This window comes from Oncorhynchus mykiss, chromosome 10, assembly GCF_013265735.2.
Source record: "Oncorhynchus mykiss isolate Arlee chromosome 10, USDA_OmykA_1.1, whole genome shotgun sequence".
NCBI classification, from domain to species: Eukaryota; Metazoa; Chordata; class Actinopteri; order Salmoniformes; family Salmonidae; genus Oncorhynchus; species Oncorhynchus mykiss.
This window is the reverse complement of record NC_048574.1, coordinates 55445461-55468158: the sequence shown is the minus strand read 5'-3', so window position 1 is coordinate 55468158 and position 22698 is coordinate 55445461. Positions and strand designations below refer to the sequence as shown.

The following is a 22698-nucleotide window of genomic DNA, read 5'->3' as shown; positions in this document are numbered from 1 at the left end:
ATTGACTGAGGCTGTGATGATCAAAATGTAATGCCTGATTCACACAATACTACTATGGTGAATGCTTACCCAGGCTGATCTACAAATAATGAGTAGTTATGATGCAAGGGGATTTGTAGGCACCTGCACTGTCAAACAAGCCCATAAACCCCTCCATTGATTGGTCTTTTGACTAAACGGAAAATCTCAAAAGATCTGATATGATTGGTCAAAAAACTAATTAGTTGGGGGAGGGGTTAATCAGAATTGGGCTGCTTCTGTAAACACAGCCTTAGTATTCATCCCTTAAACCACAGCTCCAAGAGCTGAGTTATGAAATGTGAATTGAGAAGGAATTAACATTTTCATCTGGTATACAGTTTCAACATTTTGTCATTATGTAATGAAGCAATGCAATTATACTTTAGGACCAAGAAAAGCCCTCCTACACACTTTCCCTTTCCAATGAGGCAAAGAGAATAAGTGTGCAAATGCAAATCCTGTATTGGGTGACATGTGAGCTCTATTATAGCACCTGAAATTCCTGGATTGTATATACACTGCCTCCTAATTGGCCTCACCAGGGAGTGACACTGCATGACGGGGGAGTGTGATTGGATGAATTCAGTTCAGTGGAGACCTTTTCATATTGGAACAAAAGAAAAACATCTTCCAAATATAGTTTAGTATTACATACCATTTCCAAACACATTGTATGTAATGCTTTTACACTGTAAAGCTTAGCAGAACCATCCATACCTCATAAAACCAATAACACGTTCACACCGTCATGCCAACCTGTGTGTGCGCGCAAAAGAGCGAGAGACCAGCATAAAAATGAACCCACAACCAAAACTGTGTTTGAGAAATATTTTCTTATTCAGATGTATAGCCAGTGAGAACAGACATTTTAATAGAATACTTGGTTACAGTAGGAGAGTGGTAGAAAGACAGACACCAGACCACCTCAGTTACCATGGCATCCTTCAATTGTCAAACTAAGATAGACACATCAAAAGCTACCATAACGGATGGCAATAACTGTCCTCTAAAGGACACTTTTATTTAAGTCTACGACAAGTATGTTATCATGTTTTGAAAAAGACACCATCAAGACATACTGATATAATTACTCTCGTGTAAAGGTATGAATTCATAGCTGAAATTAAAAATACTGCGTAGTGAGAGTGCGTATGGTAGTTTTAACTGAACTGCAGGAGAGGGCAGGTTTGCAAGTTGTGGGACGCTGGAGGGCAGTGCGACCTCAAAATCAGGGTGCTCGGCTTCGTTAGGGGAGATGGGGGTGTTGCCTCTCGCCGTTTACAACATCTTCCTCTTCTCAAACTCCTGTGGAGAGAGGGACAGAACAGAGGGGGGAAAGAGAGATTATTTATTCATGTGGATTCACACAGTTTGTTTACATCTGGAAGCTACAGGGGGTGGGGGATGATGGGTGCTAGTAGTCCCCAAAAACGCACTTTCCTTTCTTCCCGGGGGTTGGGGGAATGTCTTCGTCACAAATGGCACCCCCATTCCCTACATAGTGCACTACTTTTGACCAGAGCCCAATGGGAGCCATTTGAGATGTAGACAATATATTTCTCTCATCGGGGATTAATGAAGTACAAATAAATTCAGAATTGTTATTTCAGATGCAAAGATAAATACCTTACACACCGAATAAGGCGCTAAGGCAAGGCTCATATACAGTGTGGAATAGTCCAAACACAGAAAACATGTATATTCACACCAAAGCATCAAGATCCATAGGCATGTGACATGACAGTGAAAAATATGTGAAAGCACATAACCAAAAGGATGAAGGAGAACATCACGCATGGGATGTCACCATTTACATACACCATTTCCTAAATATCAGGAAGGGCGATAGAACAAATACTCTCCTTCCCTTCCTCCTAGAATTTCCAATTTCACAGAGGAAAAAGCTTATTTTATGCAAATGTCATTTATCAGGTCTGCAACAACAGATGCATGTTGCTGCACAATGGAAAAGGCCGTACTTTTAAAATACCTGGTTGTCTACTGCCACCAAGTGGTTGAACAGATCTACTTTGGCTCAACACTCAACTTTGACACAGTGCTAGAGTAACTTGGCGGGGTGTGCATGTGTCATCTGTAATGTAATGCTCAGGAGTGTTAAGGGATGGGTTAAGTGGATCTGTACGCGCTGATCAAGGTCAGGCCCTTGACTTTCTGAGAAAGAGGAGAGAGAGCAAGAGAGAGCTGGCGGAGAAAGCGCATAGGGTTGAGCGGGGCTGTGTTAGGGCTTCATGGTGGCCCCGAGGCATCAGGCACTCTCTGATGGATGAAAGGAGGCAAAGGATGGAAAAATGGTCCACTCAGACTGTTCTGTCTGCTACCGCAAGTGGTACTGATGCACCAAGTCTGGTCCCGACAGGACCCTGATCAGCTCCTAACCCCAAGCCACTGCTAAATAGTTTACCAATAGCTACTCAAACTTACGCTTGACTCGTCACATACGCTGCTACTGCTTATTACCCGTCCTGTTGCCTAGTCATCCGTACCTATATGTACAGATCTGCCTCAATTACCTCGTACCCCTGCACATCGACTCGGGACCCCCTTGCCTAGTCATCCGTACCTATATGTACAGATCTGCCTCAATTACCTCGTACCCCTGCACATCGACTCGGGACCCCCTTGCCTAGTCATCCGTACCTATATGTACAGATCTGCCTCAATTACCTCGTACCCCTGCACATCGACCCGGGACCCCCTTGCCTAGTCATCCGTACCTATATGTACAGATCTGCCTCAATTACCTCGTACCCCTGCACATCGACTCGGGACCCCCTTGCCTAGTCATCCGTACCTATATGTACAGATCTGCCTCAATTACCTCGTACCCCTGCACATCGACTCGGGACTCCCTTGCCTAGTCATCCGTACCTATATGTACAGATCTGCCTCAATTACCTCGTACCCCTGCACATCGACTCGGGACCCCCTTGCCTAGTCATCCGTACCTATATGTACAGATCTGCCTCAATTACCTCGTACCCCTGCACATCGACTCGGGACCCCATGTATATAGCCAAGTTCTCATTGTGGATTTATTCCTCGTGTCATTATTTTTCTATTTTACTTTTCTATATTTTGATGCATTGTTGGGAAGGGCCTGTAAAGTAACAATTTCAATGTTGGTCTACACCAGTTTTTTTTTACAAAACATGTGACATAAAATTTGATTTGAAGAGGGCGAGAGAGCGAGCGAGAGATGCAAGAAGGATCGTCCTTGTGTGTGACAAATAGTCAGGAGGGGAGAGTGTCAAAGGTGCTCAAGACAGAAAGAAGGGGAGAGGCGGAGCAAGATGAGAGATGAGGGCAGGATGAAGGAGAGGAGAGAGGGAGGGATGAAGAGTGCTGGTGTGCGACAGGGACATTTTGTCAAGAAGGGAGGCCATGAGAAAGAGTGAAAAATGGAGAGAGCAGCACACATGGGTGAATGGAGGTTTATGTGGGCTTGACAGAGTCTGCGTGGAATGCTAGGGGAGTGGAGTTTGCACTTTTGGATCTATTCTAATCGGTGACAAGCAAGCTTAATCTAGCGCAGTTACAGTATTTGAAAGACAACAAATACTTGAATCTAGGTGTGGACACAAGGGGAGCTTCACTGACCAAGCACAAACACTAAAGGGTTGGGCATTGTACTGTACTGAGAGCTGAGCATGTTATACCAAACCAAACTACCCCCCCACGGGCACTACTTTCTTTGTTTGCTCTGGTGTGTCGTGTGTATTATTACGCCGATTACAGCAGCCGCCAATGAGATTAACAGAGACGTATGAACACAATGGGCTGGGAAATTAACAGGCCGGGAAAGAGTTTTTCATCATTATGCGCAATGATTATGAATTAAACCAAAACAGTGCTACCACCGCACAAATCCATATCTGTGTGTTCGGGTTTGCCACACTGTGCTCGCTCGTAATGAAAGAATAAGATGATGAATGGGTGTAATACACACTTTAACTTTTTAAACGTCTTGTTAAAACTGCCGTCCTCCGGTGATAAATTGAAATAAACAGGCAGCAGCAGCGGAGCTAAATTGCCCGCCCCGGCATCAACAGCCATGGTTATTAATTTCCCCCTTTCACCTCGCTGTTGCCTTTTGTTTATTACGTATTAAAAAAAGTTCAATCCCAAGTCCCACAACCTTGCTTGTGGGACCCAAACACTGAAAACATCAACAGACTCAAGTAGAAAAAAACTCAAAACGTACTCAACCAACAGTAAACTCTGTTTAGTTCGTAGTTTTTTAGTATATTTGAGGGAAGAGGCAGAGTTGGGATGTGGGACTAAAGTAACCCTTTTGCCGTCCTCCCCCAGCTGCGATGCTAGAACGGTACGGTCCGTTGCACCACTGAATGACAAATGTTCTCTCTCTACTGGTCTCACCCATAGAGTTGGCTAGAGGGCTCTTGAACCATGGAAAAGAGAGATGAGCTCTTTAATCCATATCTCTAGTCTCACCTTGAACATGGTGCTGCCCAGCTGGGCAGGGGACATGCTGACCACAACGCCCGCCTGCTGTAGGGCGGCAATCTTCTCTTTGGCTCCGCCCTTGCCCCCTGCGATGATAGCACCGGCGTGACCCATCCTACGGCCCGGCGGGGCAGTGAGCCCGGCGATGAAAGACACCACAGGCTTGGCATTCGCTCCCTGGGGGGGGGGGGGGGGGGGGGGGGGGAGAGAAAGAGCCCCAGTCACTCTTGTATTCTCAGACAAATAACAGAATAGACGCTGCAAAACAGACAAAATGTCTTCCTGTTAACAGCCCCTCTTAAATAGGCATTCTTAGAAGCCATCTTACATTATTATTAAAACAGATAGTGTAAAGTAAATGTTTTATTCACATTCATGTCAATACGATATTACATGCTCTGTCCAGATGTGTGTGAAAGAGTCAATGGATGGGCACACATACACCCTCCACACACACACCCCTCCCTGCCATTTCATATGATCTCATTCTTGCAGAAGCAGGTAATTAGTCACACGGACACTGATTAGCTCTGGCCCCGTCCGCTCAGCTCGTCCTGATGGATGGCTAAATTCAACATTCGAGATAATCTTCCAGTGCTGGCGGGAGGGGAGAGAGAGCTAATATTTCACACTCAGGAATAACATCATACTGGGGATGAAAGACGTAAGGGTGGGGCTTGTTCATTAGGGCACGCGAAGGAAAACATTTTGAAAAATGAGCGTTTCCTATTAGACCAGGTACTGTCGTAACTACCCATTTCGGTAAAAAAAAAATCCAAATGAACACAATCCAGGCCTCTCTTCAGATGTTCTTTCTCGGGTACTTGCCTTGTGATAAGGCTCTCCCTCCATCTTTCTCTTGCGCCCTCTTTCTCTCCCTCATTCCGTATCCTTCAGAGGCGTTAACACGGCGTGTCAAACAAACTGGCCGACAAGCCAGGGAAGGTGGGCCTCCTGCCTATGGCTTTACTTCACTTCTACCATTTCAGTACAGGCGTTCCAAAATGGAGCGCTCCTGAAACTGGCAGGTAGGTACAGCAAGACGACGCCTATTCATTTCAACACGCTTGAAGACACTGGATAATTGTTTAAGCAGAGCAGCCAATCCGCTCGTCTCTCAGCCAAGAAAATCAATTTTAAAAAGTTTTTTTTTTTAAACCTGGCTAACAACGTACAGTATTAACAAGAGATGGCTCTGAAAGCAAATGTTCACTGAACGGGGGACTATGACTGCAATCAAGGGAAAAAAAGGTGCCGAGAGGATTCTAATTATTAGAGGTGAATGTTTCCTCTTGTAAGGTGGCCCAACATTTTTCCCTTTAAAATGGGTGAGATCGAGGGTGGCCATGCCGTCCTGCAGGCTTTTGTTCCACACCTGAATCTACTACTCAGCTGCTTTTCAGGACCTTGACGAGCTGAAGCAGGGCTGGAGCAAAAGCCTGAACATTCAGTAGCTCTCCAGGTGGAGGGATGGCCACCTCAGTTTCAGAATCTCTATTCACAATGCCTGTCCCTGTCCATACAATCTTATTCATTATGATCAACAAGTCAAAACTGATCCTGGATTCATCAATGCAAGCCCAATGCCGTTCCTCTAGCTAGGCCCTCATGACTCCAGTTCTGGCACTCGCTTGTCCCGTCCTAATGAATTCACAACTTTGACAAAATGAACCATCCCCGTGTGCATCAACACTTAAATCTACCTAAACATGTTAGGCTGTAATTAGTCAATTAATGTTAGTCTTCCCTCAGAGAAGAAGTCGGTGCATAACAAGAGAAGCTGAATTAGCATTTGAATGTTCCCACCGCCTTTGTCCTCCATTGTTAACCGGGGAGATGCATTACTTTAGTAATGGAACGAGAGAGAAGAGGAGGAGAAGGTTGTTCCCCCACAGGAGGGGAGGAGCAGGAGACAGGGGTTGTTTCGAAAGGGGGAAGCCTTGCTGTATGCTCGAGGGTAGAGCCTCAATCTTGTCAGATTAAGACAAACAGACAATTACAAAATGTACGAGGCCCCCTGTTCACACACTAGATGTGAATGAGTCTGCTGCCTCACCTCTTTCTAAAATCACTCCCCTGCCCTCCTAGACAACAATTGGAGTGTGTTAGTGAATTACAAGGGCTTGGCGTCATGCGTAAAGCACCTAGGAGAGAGAGAGAATGCAAGAGCAGGGGCTAAGAGTCAGAGGATAAAATGAAAAAGGATTAAAGGATACGTTTAGTGTTCCGGGAGGGTTAGCTGCCAAATACTCTACACCTGTCTCATTGGAAAGAATGGGCCCAACGGTGTTCGGTCTTAGTTAGCCGTTTCATTTTACAAATGCATGGAGACTGAATAATACTAGGTGGGATTTAGAAGTCTCAAAGAAAAAAAGAGAATGAGACCTTCTGTAAAGGTGACTTACACAGAATAAAAATATAAAAAAAATGCAACATGCAACAATTCCACATTTTTTACAGTTACAGTTCATAAGGAAATCAGTCAACTGAAATAAATAAATTAAGCCAAAATCTATTTCACATGACTGAGAATACAGATCTGCATCGGTTGGTCACAGATACCTTCTGCCTCATACAGTGTGACACCTCTCCTTCTCATAGAGTTGATCAGGCTGTTGATTGTGGCCTGAATGTTGTCCCACTCCTCTTCAATGGCTGTGCGAAGTTGCTGGATATTGGCAGGAACTGGAACACACTGTCGTACAAGTCGAGCCAGAGCAACCCAAACAAGCTCAATGGGTGACATGTCTGGCGAGTATGCAGGCCATGGAAGAACAGAAAAATGTTCAGCTTCCAGGAATTGTGTACAGATCCTCGCGACATGACCATAAATAAAATGCAATTGTGTTGGTTACCCGTAGTTTATGCCTGCTCATACCAAAACCCCACAATGAGGCACTCTGTTCACAACGTTGACATCAGCAAACCGCTTTGCCCACACGACACCATCTTCCCGGTACAGTTGAAAACGGGATTCATCAGTGAAGAGAACTTCTCCAGTAGTTTGTGCAGAAATTTTTGGGTTGTGCAAACCCAGTTTATCAGCTGTCCGGGTGGCTAGTCTCAGACGATTCCACAGGTGAAGAAGCAAGATGTGGAGGTCCTGGACAGGCGTGGTTACACGTGGTCTGCTGGTTGGACATACTGCCAAATTCTCTAAAATGACGTTGAAGGCGGCTTGTGGCAGAGAAATGAACATTCAGTTCTCTGGCAACAGCTCTGTTTGGCATTTCTGTAGTCAGCATGCCAATTGCACACTCCCTCAAAACTTGAGACATCTGCCTCCCGGGCTTTGTCGCAGACAGCCGAGAACAGAAAACGGTGCACAATTGGCCCAGCGTCGTCCGGGTTAGGGGAGGATTTGGCCAGCCGGGATGTCCTTGTCCCATTGCACTCTAGCGACTCCTGTGGCGGGCCGGGCGCATGCACGCTAACACTGTCACCAGTTGTACGGCGTTTCCTCCGACACATTGGTGCGGCTGGCTTCCGGGTTAAGTGAGCAGTGTGTCAAGAAGCAGTGCGGCTTGGCAGGGTTGTGTTTTTGGCGGACAACATGGCTCTCGACCTTCGCAACAATGGAACAAGACTAACTACCAATTGGATACCACAAAATGGGGAGAAAAAGTGTTAAAGAAAAATCATAAGAAAACTTGAGCCATCTGAGGCATTGTGTTGTGTGACAACTGCACATTTTTTTTGTTCAGTATATTAAAACAGACAGGTTGGAAAGCAGCCCACAGTTAGAGGAATAGTTTTAATATGTAGGTCATGCAATGACCTCTAAAGTGTGTACTAATTTTAGCTCTGCGAAATGAAAAACATCAGTGCAACTTTTGGGTGCATAGATCTCTCTTTTAAAGCTCCTCTTTTGTAAATTAGTTGATTGTCTATCTTTAATCCATCCCATCCCTTGTATTGGGCACATTATGTCAAGTGTTACACTTTTAATAAAGACTGATTCGACAATTTGATCTCCATCCCCTAAACTTCAATCGTGTACAAGTGCTCACCAAATGGCTGATCGCGATCTTCAAGACATTTCTAGTCGATCACCAAAAATGTCTGTAGACAGGCCAATGAATGATAAAGGTTTTTTTTAAATCTGAGAAGTAGATCTCTGCCTTCTTTTTGACTGGGAAAATGATCTTAACTCAGAAAAGGTTGGTGATCACTGCTTTATACCAACCCTATTTCAACAGTCTTTACCCAGCACAACCAAACCTCTGCCAACCTTAAAGAATATTTATAGACAAATTACTTAAAACATGCAGGTAAAATGTTGTACAACTTATGAGAATTTACTAGATGTAATAACGTGTTCATAAGGCTTAAGTGACATTATCTTATGTCTATGTATCAAAATGTCAACTGACTCAAAATCAATTTAAGACCAAGAGCTCCGCTGTCTGCCCTGTCTTCCGTAATGGAATCGATACGAGGCCGTCGTTAACAGTGGCGACGTCTCAAATGCACCCTAGTCCCTAAATAATGCACTACTTTTGACCAGTCTTATGAGCCCTGGTCAAAAGTAGTGCACTATACAGAGAATAGGGTGACATTTGGGATGCACCCAGGGGACATCTACTACATCTCTTCCAGGAAGATAAAGTTCAATTCATGTAATGTTGCCTGACCGTTCATTGATCATGTCCTCTGCATATTTCACACCAAACCCTCATTTGTAATCTGTCCAGTGTGATGAAATTCATTAAGGGGCAGTCCCAAATGGCACCCTACTCCCTACCACACTACTTTTGACCATGGCCCGGTCTTTGGTTGAAAGTAGTGCACTATATACGAAATAGGGTGCCATTTGGGATGCAGCCTAGGATGATGTGTCTGCTGTAACTAATAGATTGATGGGTTTGAAGGTTTTTCATCTGTGCAGAAAGAGATCATTTTGAAATGTCAATCTATACTGGTAAGGGCATACCAATGTGATATTGTATTCTACTTTTCATCAGAGTCCCAAATGGCACCCTATTCCCTAGTGTAATTGTATTGTACTTTTCATGTACGATTGAAAATATGCCGAGCTGATCTTATGACGAATTAGAGTCAAATAAATGTATTTGTGTGCATGTTGTAGATTCAAAAATTCAATACTGACAATAGTATTTGTGTTAGGGTTGGGCAGTATTCAGATTTTCATACCGTATTACTGGAAGTGCACACTGGAAGTGCTCTATTTCTAAATAAATACATTTTGTATTTATTTTTGAAGCACATTTTTATTTATTTTTTTAGGCAATATGGATCTTGCCATCTAGCCACTTAGCTAGCAAACCAAATGCATAGATGGAGCCCTGAGCTGGATATAATTTACTTGGCAAATACATGGTTAACTTAGTTATAACTTCGTTTTCTGAAAAACCTGGGAATTTTGGGAAAGCTATCTACATTTTGCAATCCTAGAAAAGAAAATGTCTGATGCATGGAATTGTTCAATGAGAATCTAAAGAGAGGAACGTCAATTTAGGGCTGGCTTTGCATTCAGTGTTTTCATTTCTCAACGTTGAACAGCAGCAGCCCAGATGAAACAATTTCAGGCTTTGGTTAAACTGCTGCCTCTGTGTGGAGCATTGAACACCAATCGACTTTCTGAGAACTACCCGCGGCTTACACGCTCAAATTGGATGAGCCGGTTTGTACATGAGGAAGGGAGAGAGGCTGCGTCCCAACTGGCACTGTAATCCCCATGTAGTGCACTACTTTTGACCTGGGCCCAAAGGGCTCTGGTCAAAAGAAGAACACTATTAGGAAAATAGGGTGCCATTTTGGCCTTGGCCAAAGAGTTGTTCTCCCGACACAGAGGGTGGTGAGAGAGAGATTTGCATGCATTAGGGCAGCAGAAAGCACATCAAATTCATATTTATCTGCCGAACACCTGACACAGACAAACCGCATAGTGTGTGCACACATACGCGTCACAAAAATCTCCTTGCTCAATCAAAATTCTGTGTCTTGACAAATCTAGAGGGCAACACACACACTTGGCAATAACTGTCGCTGAAAGGCACTTAAACACTTTTCAAGCCTTGCATAATTCACCAGCCATGCTCCAATCGTCAGTCTCTCCCACATCTGCCTGGAAAGTGTCAATCAAAGGTGTGTGCCGTATTCTGCACCATGAACCCTAACCCTCTCCCTCACTGGAAGTACATGCACTCTAGCTCACACCCTCAGCCTATCCAGAACCCAAGGTCCATTAGCAGGTGGAAATACAGTGTCTTACTATACTTGAGGACTTTTGGGAACCAACAATTGTTTCCTATTGACAATCCTATTTTCCCTAACACTAATTCTAACCATAAAATAGCCTTTTTACAAGTGAGGACCGGCAAAATGCCTCACTTCTCTGAATTGTAGTTAGTTTACCATTCTTGTGAGGACTTCTGGTACTCAGAAGTATAGTAGAAATGTGTCCACTCGCAAACAAGTTTTGGAACTGGGGGCTCAGTGTGTGCCCTCCTGAGGGCAGAATCAAAGCGATGAAAGGGAGTACCTGACAGAACCACTCATCTTTTCAAAAGGGTCTGAATGATTCACGAAAGCACTGGTGGACCATTGACAAAGTGTTAACAGTCTGGTAGCATGTTAATGTGTGTGTCTGTCTCCTCTTACAGAGTTGTGCTGTTTGAGGTAATCGGCAGCATTCTCCTCGGCGTTGCCGCCGATCTCGCCGATCAGGATGATGCCGTCAGTCTTGGGGTCCTGCAGGAACACCTCCAGGCAGTCGATGAAATTTGTCCCATTGAAGGGGTCCCCACCGATGCCTGAACAAAAACCACACAAACCATTAGAACAGTTACGCTGCTTATATCCATAAGATGGATGTCAGATGTGACCGTAGGCATAGAGTACAATGTACTTGTCATTTTTCTTTTTGATTTAATATGTCACTAGGAAAGTGTTATGTACGCATTAAAAATAACTACACTGAGTGTACAAAACATTAGGAGCGCTTTCCTAATATTGAGTTGCACTCTTTTTCGCCCTCAGAACAGCCTCAATTCGTCAGGGCATGGACTCTACAAGGTGTCGAAAGCATTCCACAGTGATGCTGGCCTATGTTGACTCCAATGCTTCCCACAGTTGTGTCAAGTTGGCTGGATGTCCTTTGGGTGGTGGGCCATTCTTGATACTCACAGGAAACTGTTGCGCATGAACAACCCAGCAGTGTTGCAGTTCTTGACACAAACCAGTGCGCCTTGTACTTACTATCATACCCCGTTCAAAAGGTACTTAAATATTTTGTCTTGCCAATTCACCCTCAAGTCTCAATTGTCTCAAGGCTTAAAAATCCTTCTTTAACCTGTCTCCTCCCCTTCATTTATACTGGTTGAAGTGGATTTAACAAGGAGCATTCAACAAGGGATCACAGCTTTCACCTGGTCAGTCTCATGGAAAGAGCAGGCGTTCCTAATGTTTTGTAAACTTAGTGTACAGTGTCTTCAGAAAGTATTCAGTCAGACCCCTTGACTTTTTCCAAATTGTGTTACGTTAGACTTATTCTAAAATAGATAGAGAAAATAAATCCTCAGCAATCTACACACAATACCCAATAATGGCAAAGCAAAACCAAGTTTTTAAAAATGTATTTGAAATACAAAAAAAACAATACCTTATTGTTACAGGAATTAAATTCCTATATGTTTTAATACCCAATTAAAATTAGACACTGTCAATTCCTAAGAATTTGTAAGACTCTTATTTGCATAAAATGGACAGAGACCAGTCTCAAAATCAATCAGCAGCGTTCATTCTCGAGAGTACTGAACATGATACAGTTTACCACAGGTTATAAACTGAAAATGTCGTCATTAGTTTTCGAACTGTCCCGTCTCTTCTTCACCCTGGTACAAAGGCTGTATAGACCTTCCCACATCGTCTCTCCCTACTTAGATCATTTACGACCGAGCCAAGGTCTGCCTGTGTAGATAGGCATTATAGCCAGTCTGACTATAAGTTCATTCATTTCTACCAAGGAACAGACAGTCATTGTTCTATTTCTTGATTGTAATTACACACATTATATTCAGTACTAGGATAAAAAGAAAATTCATACATCTATACAGTAACATAATGGTATTCTGATTAGTCAGTCCTGATTGAAATGTATACATAATTATTCATTATTGATAAAAAATCCCTTAACACTTATTTACATAACTATTCATACCCTTTGCTATGAGACTCGAAATTGAGCTCAGGTGCATCCTGATTTCATTGATCATCCTTGAGATGCTTTGACAACTTGATTCGAGTCTACTTGTGGTAAATTAAATTGTTGGACATGATTTGGAAAGGCACACACTTGTCTATATAAGGTCCCACAGTTGACAGTGCATGTCAGAGCAAAAAACAAGCCATGAGGTTGAAGGAATTGTCCGTAGAGCTCCGAGAAAGGATTGTGTCGAGGCACAGATCTGGGGAGGGGTACCAACATTTTTTGCAGCATTGAAGGTCCCCAAGAACACAGTGGCCTCCAGCATTCTTAAATGGAAGAAGTTTGGAACCACCAAGACTCTTCCTCGAGCTGGCCGCCCAGCCAAACTGATCAATCAGGGGAGAAGGGCCTTGGTCAGGGAGATGATCAAGAACCCAATGGCCACTCTGATAGAGCTCCAGAGTCATTTGTGGAGATGAGAGAACCTTCCAGAAGGACAACCATCTCTGCAACAGTCTACTAATCCAGTCGTTTATGTTAGTGGCCAGACGGAAGCAGCAACTCAGCAAAACGCACATGACATCCTGCTTGGAGTCTGCCAAAAGGCACCTAGACTCTCAAACCATGAGAAACAAGAGTCTCTGGTCTGATGAAACCAAGATTGAACCCTTTGGCCTGAATGCCAAGCGTCACGTCTGGAGGAAACCAGGCACCATCCCTATGGTGAAGCATGGTGGTGGCAGCATCATGCTGTGGGGATGTTTTTCAGTGGCAGGGACTGGGAGACTAGTCAGGATCAAGAGAAAGAGCAAAGTACAGAGAAATCTTTGATGAAAACCTGCTGCAGAGCACTCAGCACCTCAGACTGGGGCGAAGGTTCACCTTCCAACAGGACAACGACCCTAGGCACACAGCCAAGACAACGCAGGAGTGGCTTTGGGATAAGTCGTTGAACGTCCTTAAGTGGCCCAGCCAGAGCCCAGACTTGAACCCGATCAAACATCTCAGGAGAGACCTGAGAATAACTGTGCAGCAATGCTCCCCATCCAACCTGACAGAGCTTGAGAGGATCTGCAGAGAAGAATGGGAGAAACTCCCCAAATACAGGTGTCCCCAAGCTTGTAGCGTCATACCAAAGAAGACTCAATACTGTAATCGCTGCCAAAGAAGCTGTAACAAAGTACTGAGTAAAGCGTCTGAATTCTTATGTAAATGTGATATCAGTTATATATATATATATATATATATAAATTAACAAGAATGTATACAAACTTGTTTTTGCTTTGTCATTATGGGGTAATGTGTATAGATTGATGAGGGGGGGGAAAGGATTTAATCAATTTTAGAATAAGGCTGTGACGTAACAAAAAGTCGAGGGGTCTGAATTCTGTCAGAAGGCGCTGTATTCTGTCTATACCAGGGGTGGACAACTAGCAGACCTTTTTGTAGTCCCGCAGAAAAAAACTTATCTCATGGCAAAGTGTAGAATAGCATTAAATTACTCTAAAACTTCAGAATATTCTCTCTGCTGAAATTTTCCTTTGGGCTCTCAAAAGGCTAGGGCCGGCTTTGACCGCATGGGTGGGTACGCAGACCCGCGAGCCACTGAGGCCCCTCATTATCAGTTCAGATGTGTTAGTGGCCCCCACCCCATCAAAGCTGTATATCGATGGTTTATAAATTTGAAGTATCTTTATATCATAACGTTTAGTCCCACGTACCGATGCAGAGAGACTGTCCCAAGCCAACTTGTGTAGTCTGGTGCACAGCTTCGTATGTGAGAGTTCCCGACCTTGAGACAATCCCTGAAAGATAAGGAGAGAATGAGGACAAGTTCCAATTCTCTTAACAAGCATCCTTCCCTTTTCCCCTTCTTGAGTGGTAAGGAGGAAGAATGCATTTAAGTATGGGAAAGGACCTGTATTTATACTGTATGGGTGCGGCCCAAATTGCACCCTATTGCCAGGTACTTATTTGTCCAGAGTAAATAACCCACGGACACTAGAGATGCTTTAACCAAGTTTAATTCTTCCCAAAGGTTCTGTACAGCTGTAATCAGACAGCAAAACATTTCTCTCCATCAAAGTTATTTACATCCTACTTAAGACACTCCCTCTCTCCAAACCTTAGTTTATGCCCAACAGGAAGAAGGTAACCAGATACTAAACCATGATTACTCCCTTAAGGGGAACTGACCTCACCCCTCACCTCAACCCCTCCTTCACCTAATCCACAGATATCCATCTGTCTTCCCTATAACAACACGTCGCTCTCCATCAAACACATGTCAAAGCCTTCTGGCTTTCTACAGAGAACCCTTAACTTCTGACATAAAGCCCATTCTCTCCCACTCTTTCTATTCAAGGCTTCTTCTCTATCATCTATTTAATATCTCAATGTTCAAAATGTCAAACCCAACACTATACAGTGCAATACGTTTGACTGGAGCCCCATAGACTATAGTGAATAGGGTGCCATTAGGGACGCACACTGTATGCCTTTGCAATGAGCAGCAAGTGGTCGAGGATGTCAGTGCAGCGATGCAGCTCCCCAGCAGTCACTCCATCACTACACCAGTGCAGGCTGGTGGGAGGAGCTAGAGGAGGATGGGTTCATTGTAATGACTGGAATGGAATAAAAAGGAACAGAGTCAAACATGTGGTTTCCATATGTTTGATAGCGTTCCATTAATTCCATTCCAGACATTACAATGAGCCAGTCCTTCTATAGCTCCTCCCACCAGCCTCCAACGCACCTGGAGAAACATTTGCTATGGCTGCGTCTGATGCCTAGTGCCTACAGGGCAGCAGCACTGACATCTTCACAAACTGTCTGCCGTGAGACAGTGAAGAAAATAAACCGCTTGTTCGCTCGCCGAGCAACTAGCGTGGATAGCCACATGGGCAGAGGTCCTTTCTCCTTCTCCCGATTCAACTACACGCATGTCATTTTGGAGACTGAAGCATGTATCGTGGGATCTCTAACCTACTGGTAACTTTCCATAAGAAACAGAACAAGCCGTTGGTCTGTCAACATTATGACACTGCTGCCAAGTAAAAGCGGATTTTATTCAATGAGTCACTGAGATGAATGCAAGTGAGCCAGGCAAAAATATCTCACCAATCCTTCCTTTCTTGTGAATGTGGCCCGGCATGATCCCGATTTTGCATTCTCCCAGCTGCAAAATAGGAAAACACAAAGTTGATACCAAAAGTGTGTGTGTGTGTTCTAGCCTCTTACGTTGATCATTCTAGAGCAGTGTCTGCCGATGAGGCGCGTAGTGCCCTGGCGCAGCAGCTTGTGTGTGTATATATATGTGTTCTTACATTAATAACTCCAGGGCAGTTGGGGCCGATCAGGCGGGTGGTGCTCTGGCGCAGCAGCTTGTGTTTGACCTTGACCATGTCCTGCTGGGGGATGCCCTCTGTGATGCACACCACCAGGGGCATGCCGGCATCAATGGCCTCAATGATGGCGGCACCCGCGAACGGAGGGGGCACGTAGATCACTGTGGCCTCTGCCCCGGTGCCCTCTCTCGCCTGTAGGTGCGGACAGAGGGACATGGTGAATTTAGGGCTTGCTATTCATCAATGTATGCATTTAATTAACCATTTCTTAACCAGGCAAGTCAGTTGAGAACCAGGTCTCGCTTAGGGCTGAATAAGACCAGAGACAAGAAATAGCGGAACACATTTAACCTCCTTGACAGAGTTGAAGACGGGCACGCCGAGGTGTGTCCTCCCCCCCTTGCCGGGGGATACGCCACCGACTAGCCGGGAGCCATAGTCGATTGCCTGCTGGCTGTGAAACGTCCCCTAGAGATGGAGAGAAGGAGGAAGAATCAGAGAGAATCAGCTAGTCCCAATCCACCCAGTCGTTTCTCACTTGACCTTAGCCCACTTCAATGTTTGATTGCAGATCTGTAAGATGGAAGCAATATCGTGGAGTTCCTTCAGTTCAAAGGATTAGGGCCAAGGGGATGGGAGGCAGCGGCTGACTGTGATAGATGGAGCGGGGAGTTGTCCAGGTCACTTGCGGCACCAATCGCAAACCTTGAGATATCATTAAAGCCAGGTATAAGGGAATGAGGAGAACAGGCCTGCCATCCACCATTAATCAACGGGGCAGAATTGTGCCCAGTGCCCGCTGAGGGAGGGGGCACGGGAATCAAGCTGACATGGATGGGCACACGGACACTGCCAGCATATTAAAACTAGGTACAACAGCAGGTAAATCAAGGACTATGTGAATGGTTGTCAGAGAGGAGATTTGGTAAATGATATTCAAGTATTAGACTTTGTCTAATTATCACTTAGTTTCCCATGGACCTAAATGCATGATTAAGTAAAAATTCTACTTAAATGTAAGTTAGGATTCGCCTGTAAGTGAAAGGGGCTTAGGTTGGCATCACATACAATCAGTTTAAATCCAACTCAGGCACACTAAACGACCATAATCAATGGCCTTGTCTCTGTATTTCAAGAGGTCATCAATAAAAAAGCATTTTTTCTTTTTAAATCACTCACAGTCCCAACTTTACTTTTTCAGGGACACAGAGTCCAATAATGTGTCGTAATATTATTAATTTTCAACCTGCCAAGTTCCATCAGCCTTCTCAGTTAATAATTACAGAGGCTGTCTAGAAACGCTATAGATAAGTGGCTACGAGGGCCAACTACGACACGTCCAAATCAATGACCCTAATGTTAAAACTATAATTACCAGCAGTAAAGAGAAAGGAAAGACTGAGCCAGCACTTTTTTCCCCCCTCGCAACGCAGATATCTTTACATTTCAATATTTCTTCCCTCCGCCAGTCTCATCTTTTTTCTTCCTCTGTTCATTTATAATGCAACGTCTGCTCACTTTGCTCTTTTCTCCGGTGGTGGCGGTCCTAGCGATCATCCACTAATGAGCGGACAATGAATTTGAAGTATGGTTTGCTTATCAAGCCACGGAGGAAAGTCAGTGCGCAGCAGCAGCAACACTTGAGTCATTGCTCAGCCCTTTCTAATTAGCATGACTATTCATTAGAAGAACTATATTTAATAACCCTATATTAAGTTGATGAAGAGTTGTTGGGGGGGGGGAGGGGGGTATTAACCTACAAGGTGGAAGAGGAGAGTTGTTCGCTTGTTGGACAATGATGCCGATACTCTTCTTTTGACTGGGCCTACCATCCTCACCTAAGACAATATTGGGGAACGAGATTATGCTGTCATTTATCCGGGGATAAAGTGCTCAGTTGCAGATAAACTAGCTACTGTGCTACTGTAGGTAGATCGTCAACTATGTCTGTTGACAGTGAAACACAACCCTGATTGGGTTATCTATTGACAGTGAAACACAATAACCCAATCAGGGTTGTGTTCATTCGGCACCAAACGGATGAAAGCAGACAGACAGAGGGACTACCTGGACTTGTTCAATAGGAAATGCAAATTTTCAATAATTTCAGTAGCAAAAGTTAAGATTTCCTTTGAGTGCCGTAATGAACACAACCCAGTTGAATGCAGACAGCAGCCGGTGTCGGCCAGGTGTTGTGTAGCCGACATACCTGCTTCCCTGTGAAGCCTTGGCAAATGACCTTGGTGTCTTTATCAATGTAGAGGTTCTTTCTTGAAGCAGTATAACAGCTCCTTACTCCATTTTGCTGCACTGCAAACGGAGACAGAAGGAGAGGTGACATTTCACACACACAGGTGACATTTCCAAAAAACTCTATTGTCATGATGGAAAAGGGAGAAGGATTGCCATCTAGGAGACAGTCCAGTGTTGTTGCCTGAGCTGTTGTCACATGTGCCTCTGATTACTTTAAATCAAACAGACCTGATAGGCTCTGGGCCTATGTTCCAAAACGTACAGTAGAACTGTCAGCAGTAAAACACACATACATTATCCAAGCATAGTGGTCTATATAGCGTGTTTTTGCTCTTTTCTCTCATGATTGATATTGAAAGGCAGGGAAAGGGGGATACCTAGTCAGTTGTACAACTGAACGCATTTAACTGAAATGTGTCTTCGCTACATATTCGTCGCCAGAACCACTGGCTCCAGGTCATCTACAAGTCCATGCTAGGTAAAGCTCCGCCTTATCTCAGCTCACTGGTCACGATGGCAACACCCACCCGTAGCACGGGCTCCAGCAGGTGTATCTCACTGAACTCGCAACCTTCCGGTTACTAGTCCAACGCTCTAACCACTAGGCTACCCTGCCGCCCCAATGACAGTCATGGTGAGATTATTATTTCACTAAAGCCAACACCTCATTTGGCCGCCTTTCGTTCCAGTTCTCTGCTGCCTGTGACTGGAACGAATTGCTCACCAACTTCAAACATCTGCTATCTGAGCAGCTAACCGATCGCTGCAGCTGTACATAGTCTATCGGTAAATAGCCCACCCATTTTTACCTACCTCATCCCCATACTGTTTTTTTTTATTTACTTTTCTGCTCTTTTGCACACCAATATCTCTACCTGTACATGACCATCTGATCATTTATCACTCCAGTGTTAATCTGCAAAATTGTAATTATTCGCCTACCTCCTCATGCCTTTTGCACACAATGTATATAGACTCTCCTTTTTTTCTACTGTGTTATTGACTTGTTAATTGTTTACTCCATGTGTAACTCTGTGTTGTCTGTTCACACTGCTATGCTTTATCTTGGCCAGTTCGCAGTTGCAAATGAGAACATGTTCTCAACTAGCCTACCTGGTTAAATAAAGGTGAAATAAATAAATAAAAATAAAAATGTAACCCAACCCCTCTGAATCAGAGGTGTGGGGGACTGCCTTAGTCGACAACCTACTGTTCCCCAGGTGTGGATATCTGCCTTGCTCAGGGGCAGGAAGACAGATTTTTTACCTTGTCAGCTCGGGAATTTGATCCAGCAACCTTTGGGTTACTGGCACAATGCTCCTACCCGCCAAAATAAGCCTATGAATGGCATTAGTCTGTACAGTTCTGTATTTTTTTTTATTTTATTTTACCTTTATTTAACCAGGCAAGTCAGTTAAGAACAAATTCTTATTTTCAATGACGGCCTGGGAACAGTGGGTTAACTGCCTGTTCAGGGGCAGAACGACCTTGTCAGCTCGGGGGTTTGAACTCGCAACCTTCCGGTTACTAGTCCAACGCTCTAACCACTAGGCTACCCTGCCGCCCCAATGACAGTCATGGTGAGATTATTATTTCACAAAAGGCAAGTTATAAATAAGGGAAATGAAACAAATGACCATGAATGTGTGTAGTAATCTACAGACATTTGTGAGACTCAGAAGTGGAAGCGGAAATTCTGCTATTTGGCCATGAAGGCTTGCTTAAACAGAGGGCAACATCATGGTTGCATGTAACGTTCGTTTGCTAGCTAACGGTTAACACTTCATGTTGTTGTTTGTCCTCCATTTGTGTTGAGCATTGAACTAAACTGAGGCAGAAAATACATTTTAAAAAACATTGATAGGATCTGATAGGCTACTGATTGATAAGGTTATTTTCAGGCTTCTGCTCAGGAGCAGCTGGTCCACAGAATTAGCCAAGAACCCTATGAGCTTTTGACCTATGCTATTTCTATGAGCTGGTCAATGTGTAGCTAGCAGATTATAACAGGTTTATGTGATACTACTAATGTGATACTACGTTAGCCGTTACAGGATAGGTGCTGTTTGGCGTAGCACAGAATTTGAAACCAACCTTAACGATACCATCTTCGTTCTCGATACGGCCAAACGTATCGCCAAGTTAAGTCGAAAATTATCTGTGCTATGCCAAACATGAACTTACTTATCCGGTAACGGTTAATGGGGCATTGCCTTAGCCTATTGCTATTGTAGAGCAATGAAATGCTAAAAACAATTGAGTAAAGAGAAGAGACGGAATGGATGGGTGACTTAAGTCGTTTCATACCAACCAACCAGTGTTGGAGTAGTGAACTACATGTAGTTCAACTAGTAATTGAACTACATTTTGGTGGTAACGTTAGTTGAACTAAATTCAAATATAGGTAACGTTAGAGTTGTCATCAGTTAATTTTTTTCCCCATGTGGCAGTACTTTTTTAGCAAAAAGAAAAGTAAATGGGTTAAGTAGTCAATCATTTCCTTAATTTTTCGGCATCACTACATCAGACCTGCCTAATTCCCACTCTAAACAGCTTTGTGTTTAATATGCTAATGTACGGATGTGAAATAGCTAGCTAGTTAGCGGTGGTGCGTTTCAATCGGTGACGTCACTTGCTGAGACCTTGAAGTAGGGGTTCCCCTTGCTCTGCAAGGGCCGCGACTTTTGTGGAGCGATGGGTAACGATGCTGTTGTTGATGTGTGCAGAGGGTCCCTGGTTCGAGCCCGGGTATTGGCGAGGGGACGGTTTAAAGTTATACTGTTACATTGATGCTGTTGACCCGGATCACTGGTTGCTGCGGAAAAGGAGGAGGTCAAAAGGGGGGTGAGTGTAACGAATGTGAAATAGCTAGCTAGTTAGCGGTGGTGCGCGCTAAATGGCATTTCAATCGGTGACGTTACTTGCTCTGAGTCTTGAAGTAGTGGTCGCAAAGGGCCGCGGCTTTTGTGGAGCGATGAGTAACGATGCTTCGTGGGTGACTGTTGTGCAGAGGCCTGGTTCGCGCGAGGGGACGGTCTAAAGTTATACTGTTACACTAAATCACACACTGTTAACATATCATCTATGATATCATATCATATGTACAGGTGCAGTGATGTGAGAGCTGCTCTGACAGCTGGTGATTTTTTTTTTTTTTTTTTTTTTTTTTTTTACCTTTATTTAACCAGGCAAGTCAGTTAAGAACAAATTCTTATTTTCAATGACGGCCTGGGAACAGTGGGTTAACTGCCTGTTCAGGGGCAGAACGACAGATTTGTACCTTGTCAGCTCGGGGGTTTGAACTCGCAACCTTCCGGTTACTAGTCCAACGCTCTAACCACTAGGCTACCCTGCCGCTACCCTGCCGTGATGGAGATGAGTCTCCATTTAAGTAAACCATTTACATTTAAGGTATACTAAAGCTGTTTCTTTCAGAGTGAAATCATTGGTAGCTTGGTTAACTCTTTTCAGAGTACTAGTAGCTTCCCCCAACACTGCAACCAACATACCCTGTAGCTACTTCCATATAAAGAGATGTAAATCACAAATGGAAAGCTTTACTTGCTGGTTGCAGCGTACAATACAACGGGGGAGTAACGTTAACGTTAGGTGGCATTAGCTTACCAAGCTACCAAAACAACTACATGACAGTTACAGTATAGGTAACTACATGTCCAATTCTCGTTTATAGAATTGACATGCTAAATATAAAGCCTAAAGGACAAGCACGGTCAAAGTTCAGTAATTCGGACTGTGGCCTGGAAATTGATGCGCTATCAGCATGCTAAAAGAGTTAGCCAGTATAGATGTACGAGGGCTGAGTGCCATGGCTACCCTATGAGCAAGAACCAACAAATCCCGTGCAAAACGTGCTCCGTGAAGCACTTCATTTACCAGAAACTAAACATTGAATACTTTTAAGGAGAACACGTATGTTGTTCTACTTACAAAGCAGCCGGGCAAACAATCTACTATGCGACATCTCCGGTCATTCACCAATGACACCGGAGGCTAGGGACCTAAACGTAGAAGGCAAAGGGCTGACTATAAATATGCCCAACTAAAAAAATGTGTTGCAAAAAATTTTGGACTTGTTCAACCGATATACCAATGAAATATGTTGTCATTATACCAATTATTTAAGTCTCTGACAAAATTAGTACAACCAGTGAGATGGAATTTTCTCAAGGCAAATATTCAAGGTTGGCTTTAAACAGCAAAGAATTCTGGATAATGGAGTTCAATCACTTTCATCATGAACTCGGATGAGGCCTGCATGCCTCATATACTAGAGTGCGTGTTAAGCCCATCATAGAAATCCCAAGGGTAAAACCTGCTATGGAAATGTGATTCTTAGAGTGAACAAAAATGTAAAAGCAACATGCAACAATTTCTATTTTTTTACTGAGTTATAGTTCATAC

At 43.9% G+C, this 22698-nt stretch overlaps 1 protein-coding gene across 1 annotated transcript; it reads right to left on the bottom strand.

Moving 5' to 3' along the window:
- Window positions 1-835: 835 nt before the first annotated feature.
- Window positions 836-22265, bottom strand: suclg1 (succinate-CoA ligase GDP/ADP-forming subunit alph). The gene is given in 9 exon segments (NM_001160498.1): window positions 836-1326; window positions 4495-4683; window positions 11131-11282; window positions 14398-14481; window positions 15797-15854; window positions 16003-16215; window positions 16375-16491; window positions 18233-18333; window positions 22225-22265. Coding segments are annotated over 9 exon segments (975 nt in total). The 5' UTR covers window positions 22259-22265; the 3' UTR covers window positions 836-1299.
- Between the last annotated feature and the right edge of the window lie 433 nt (window positions 22266-22698).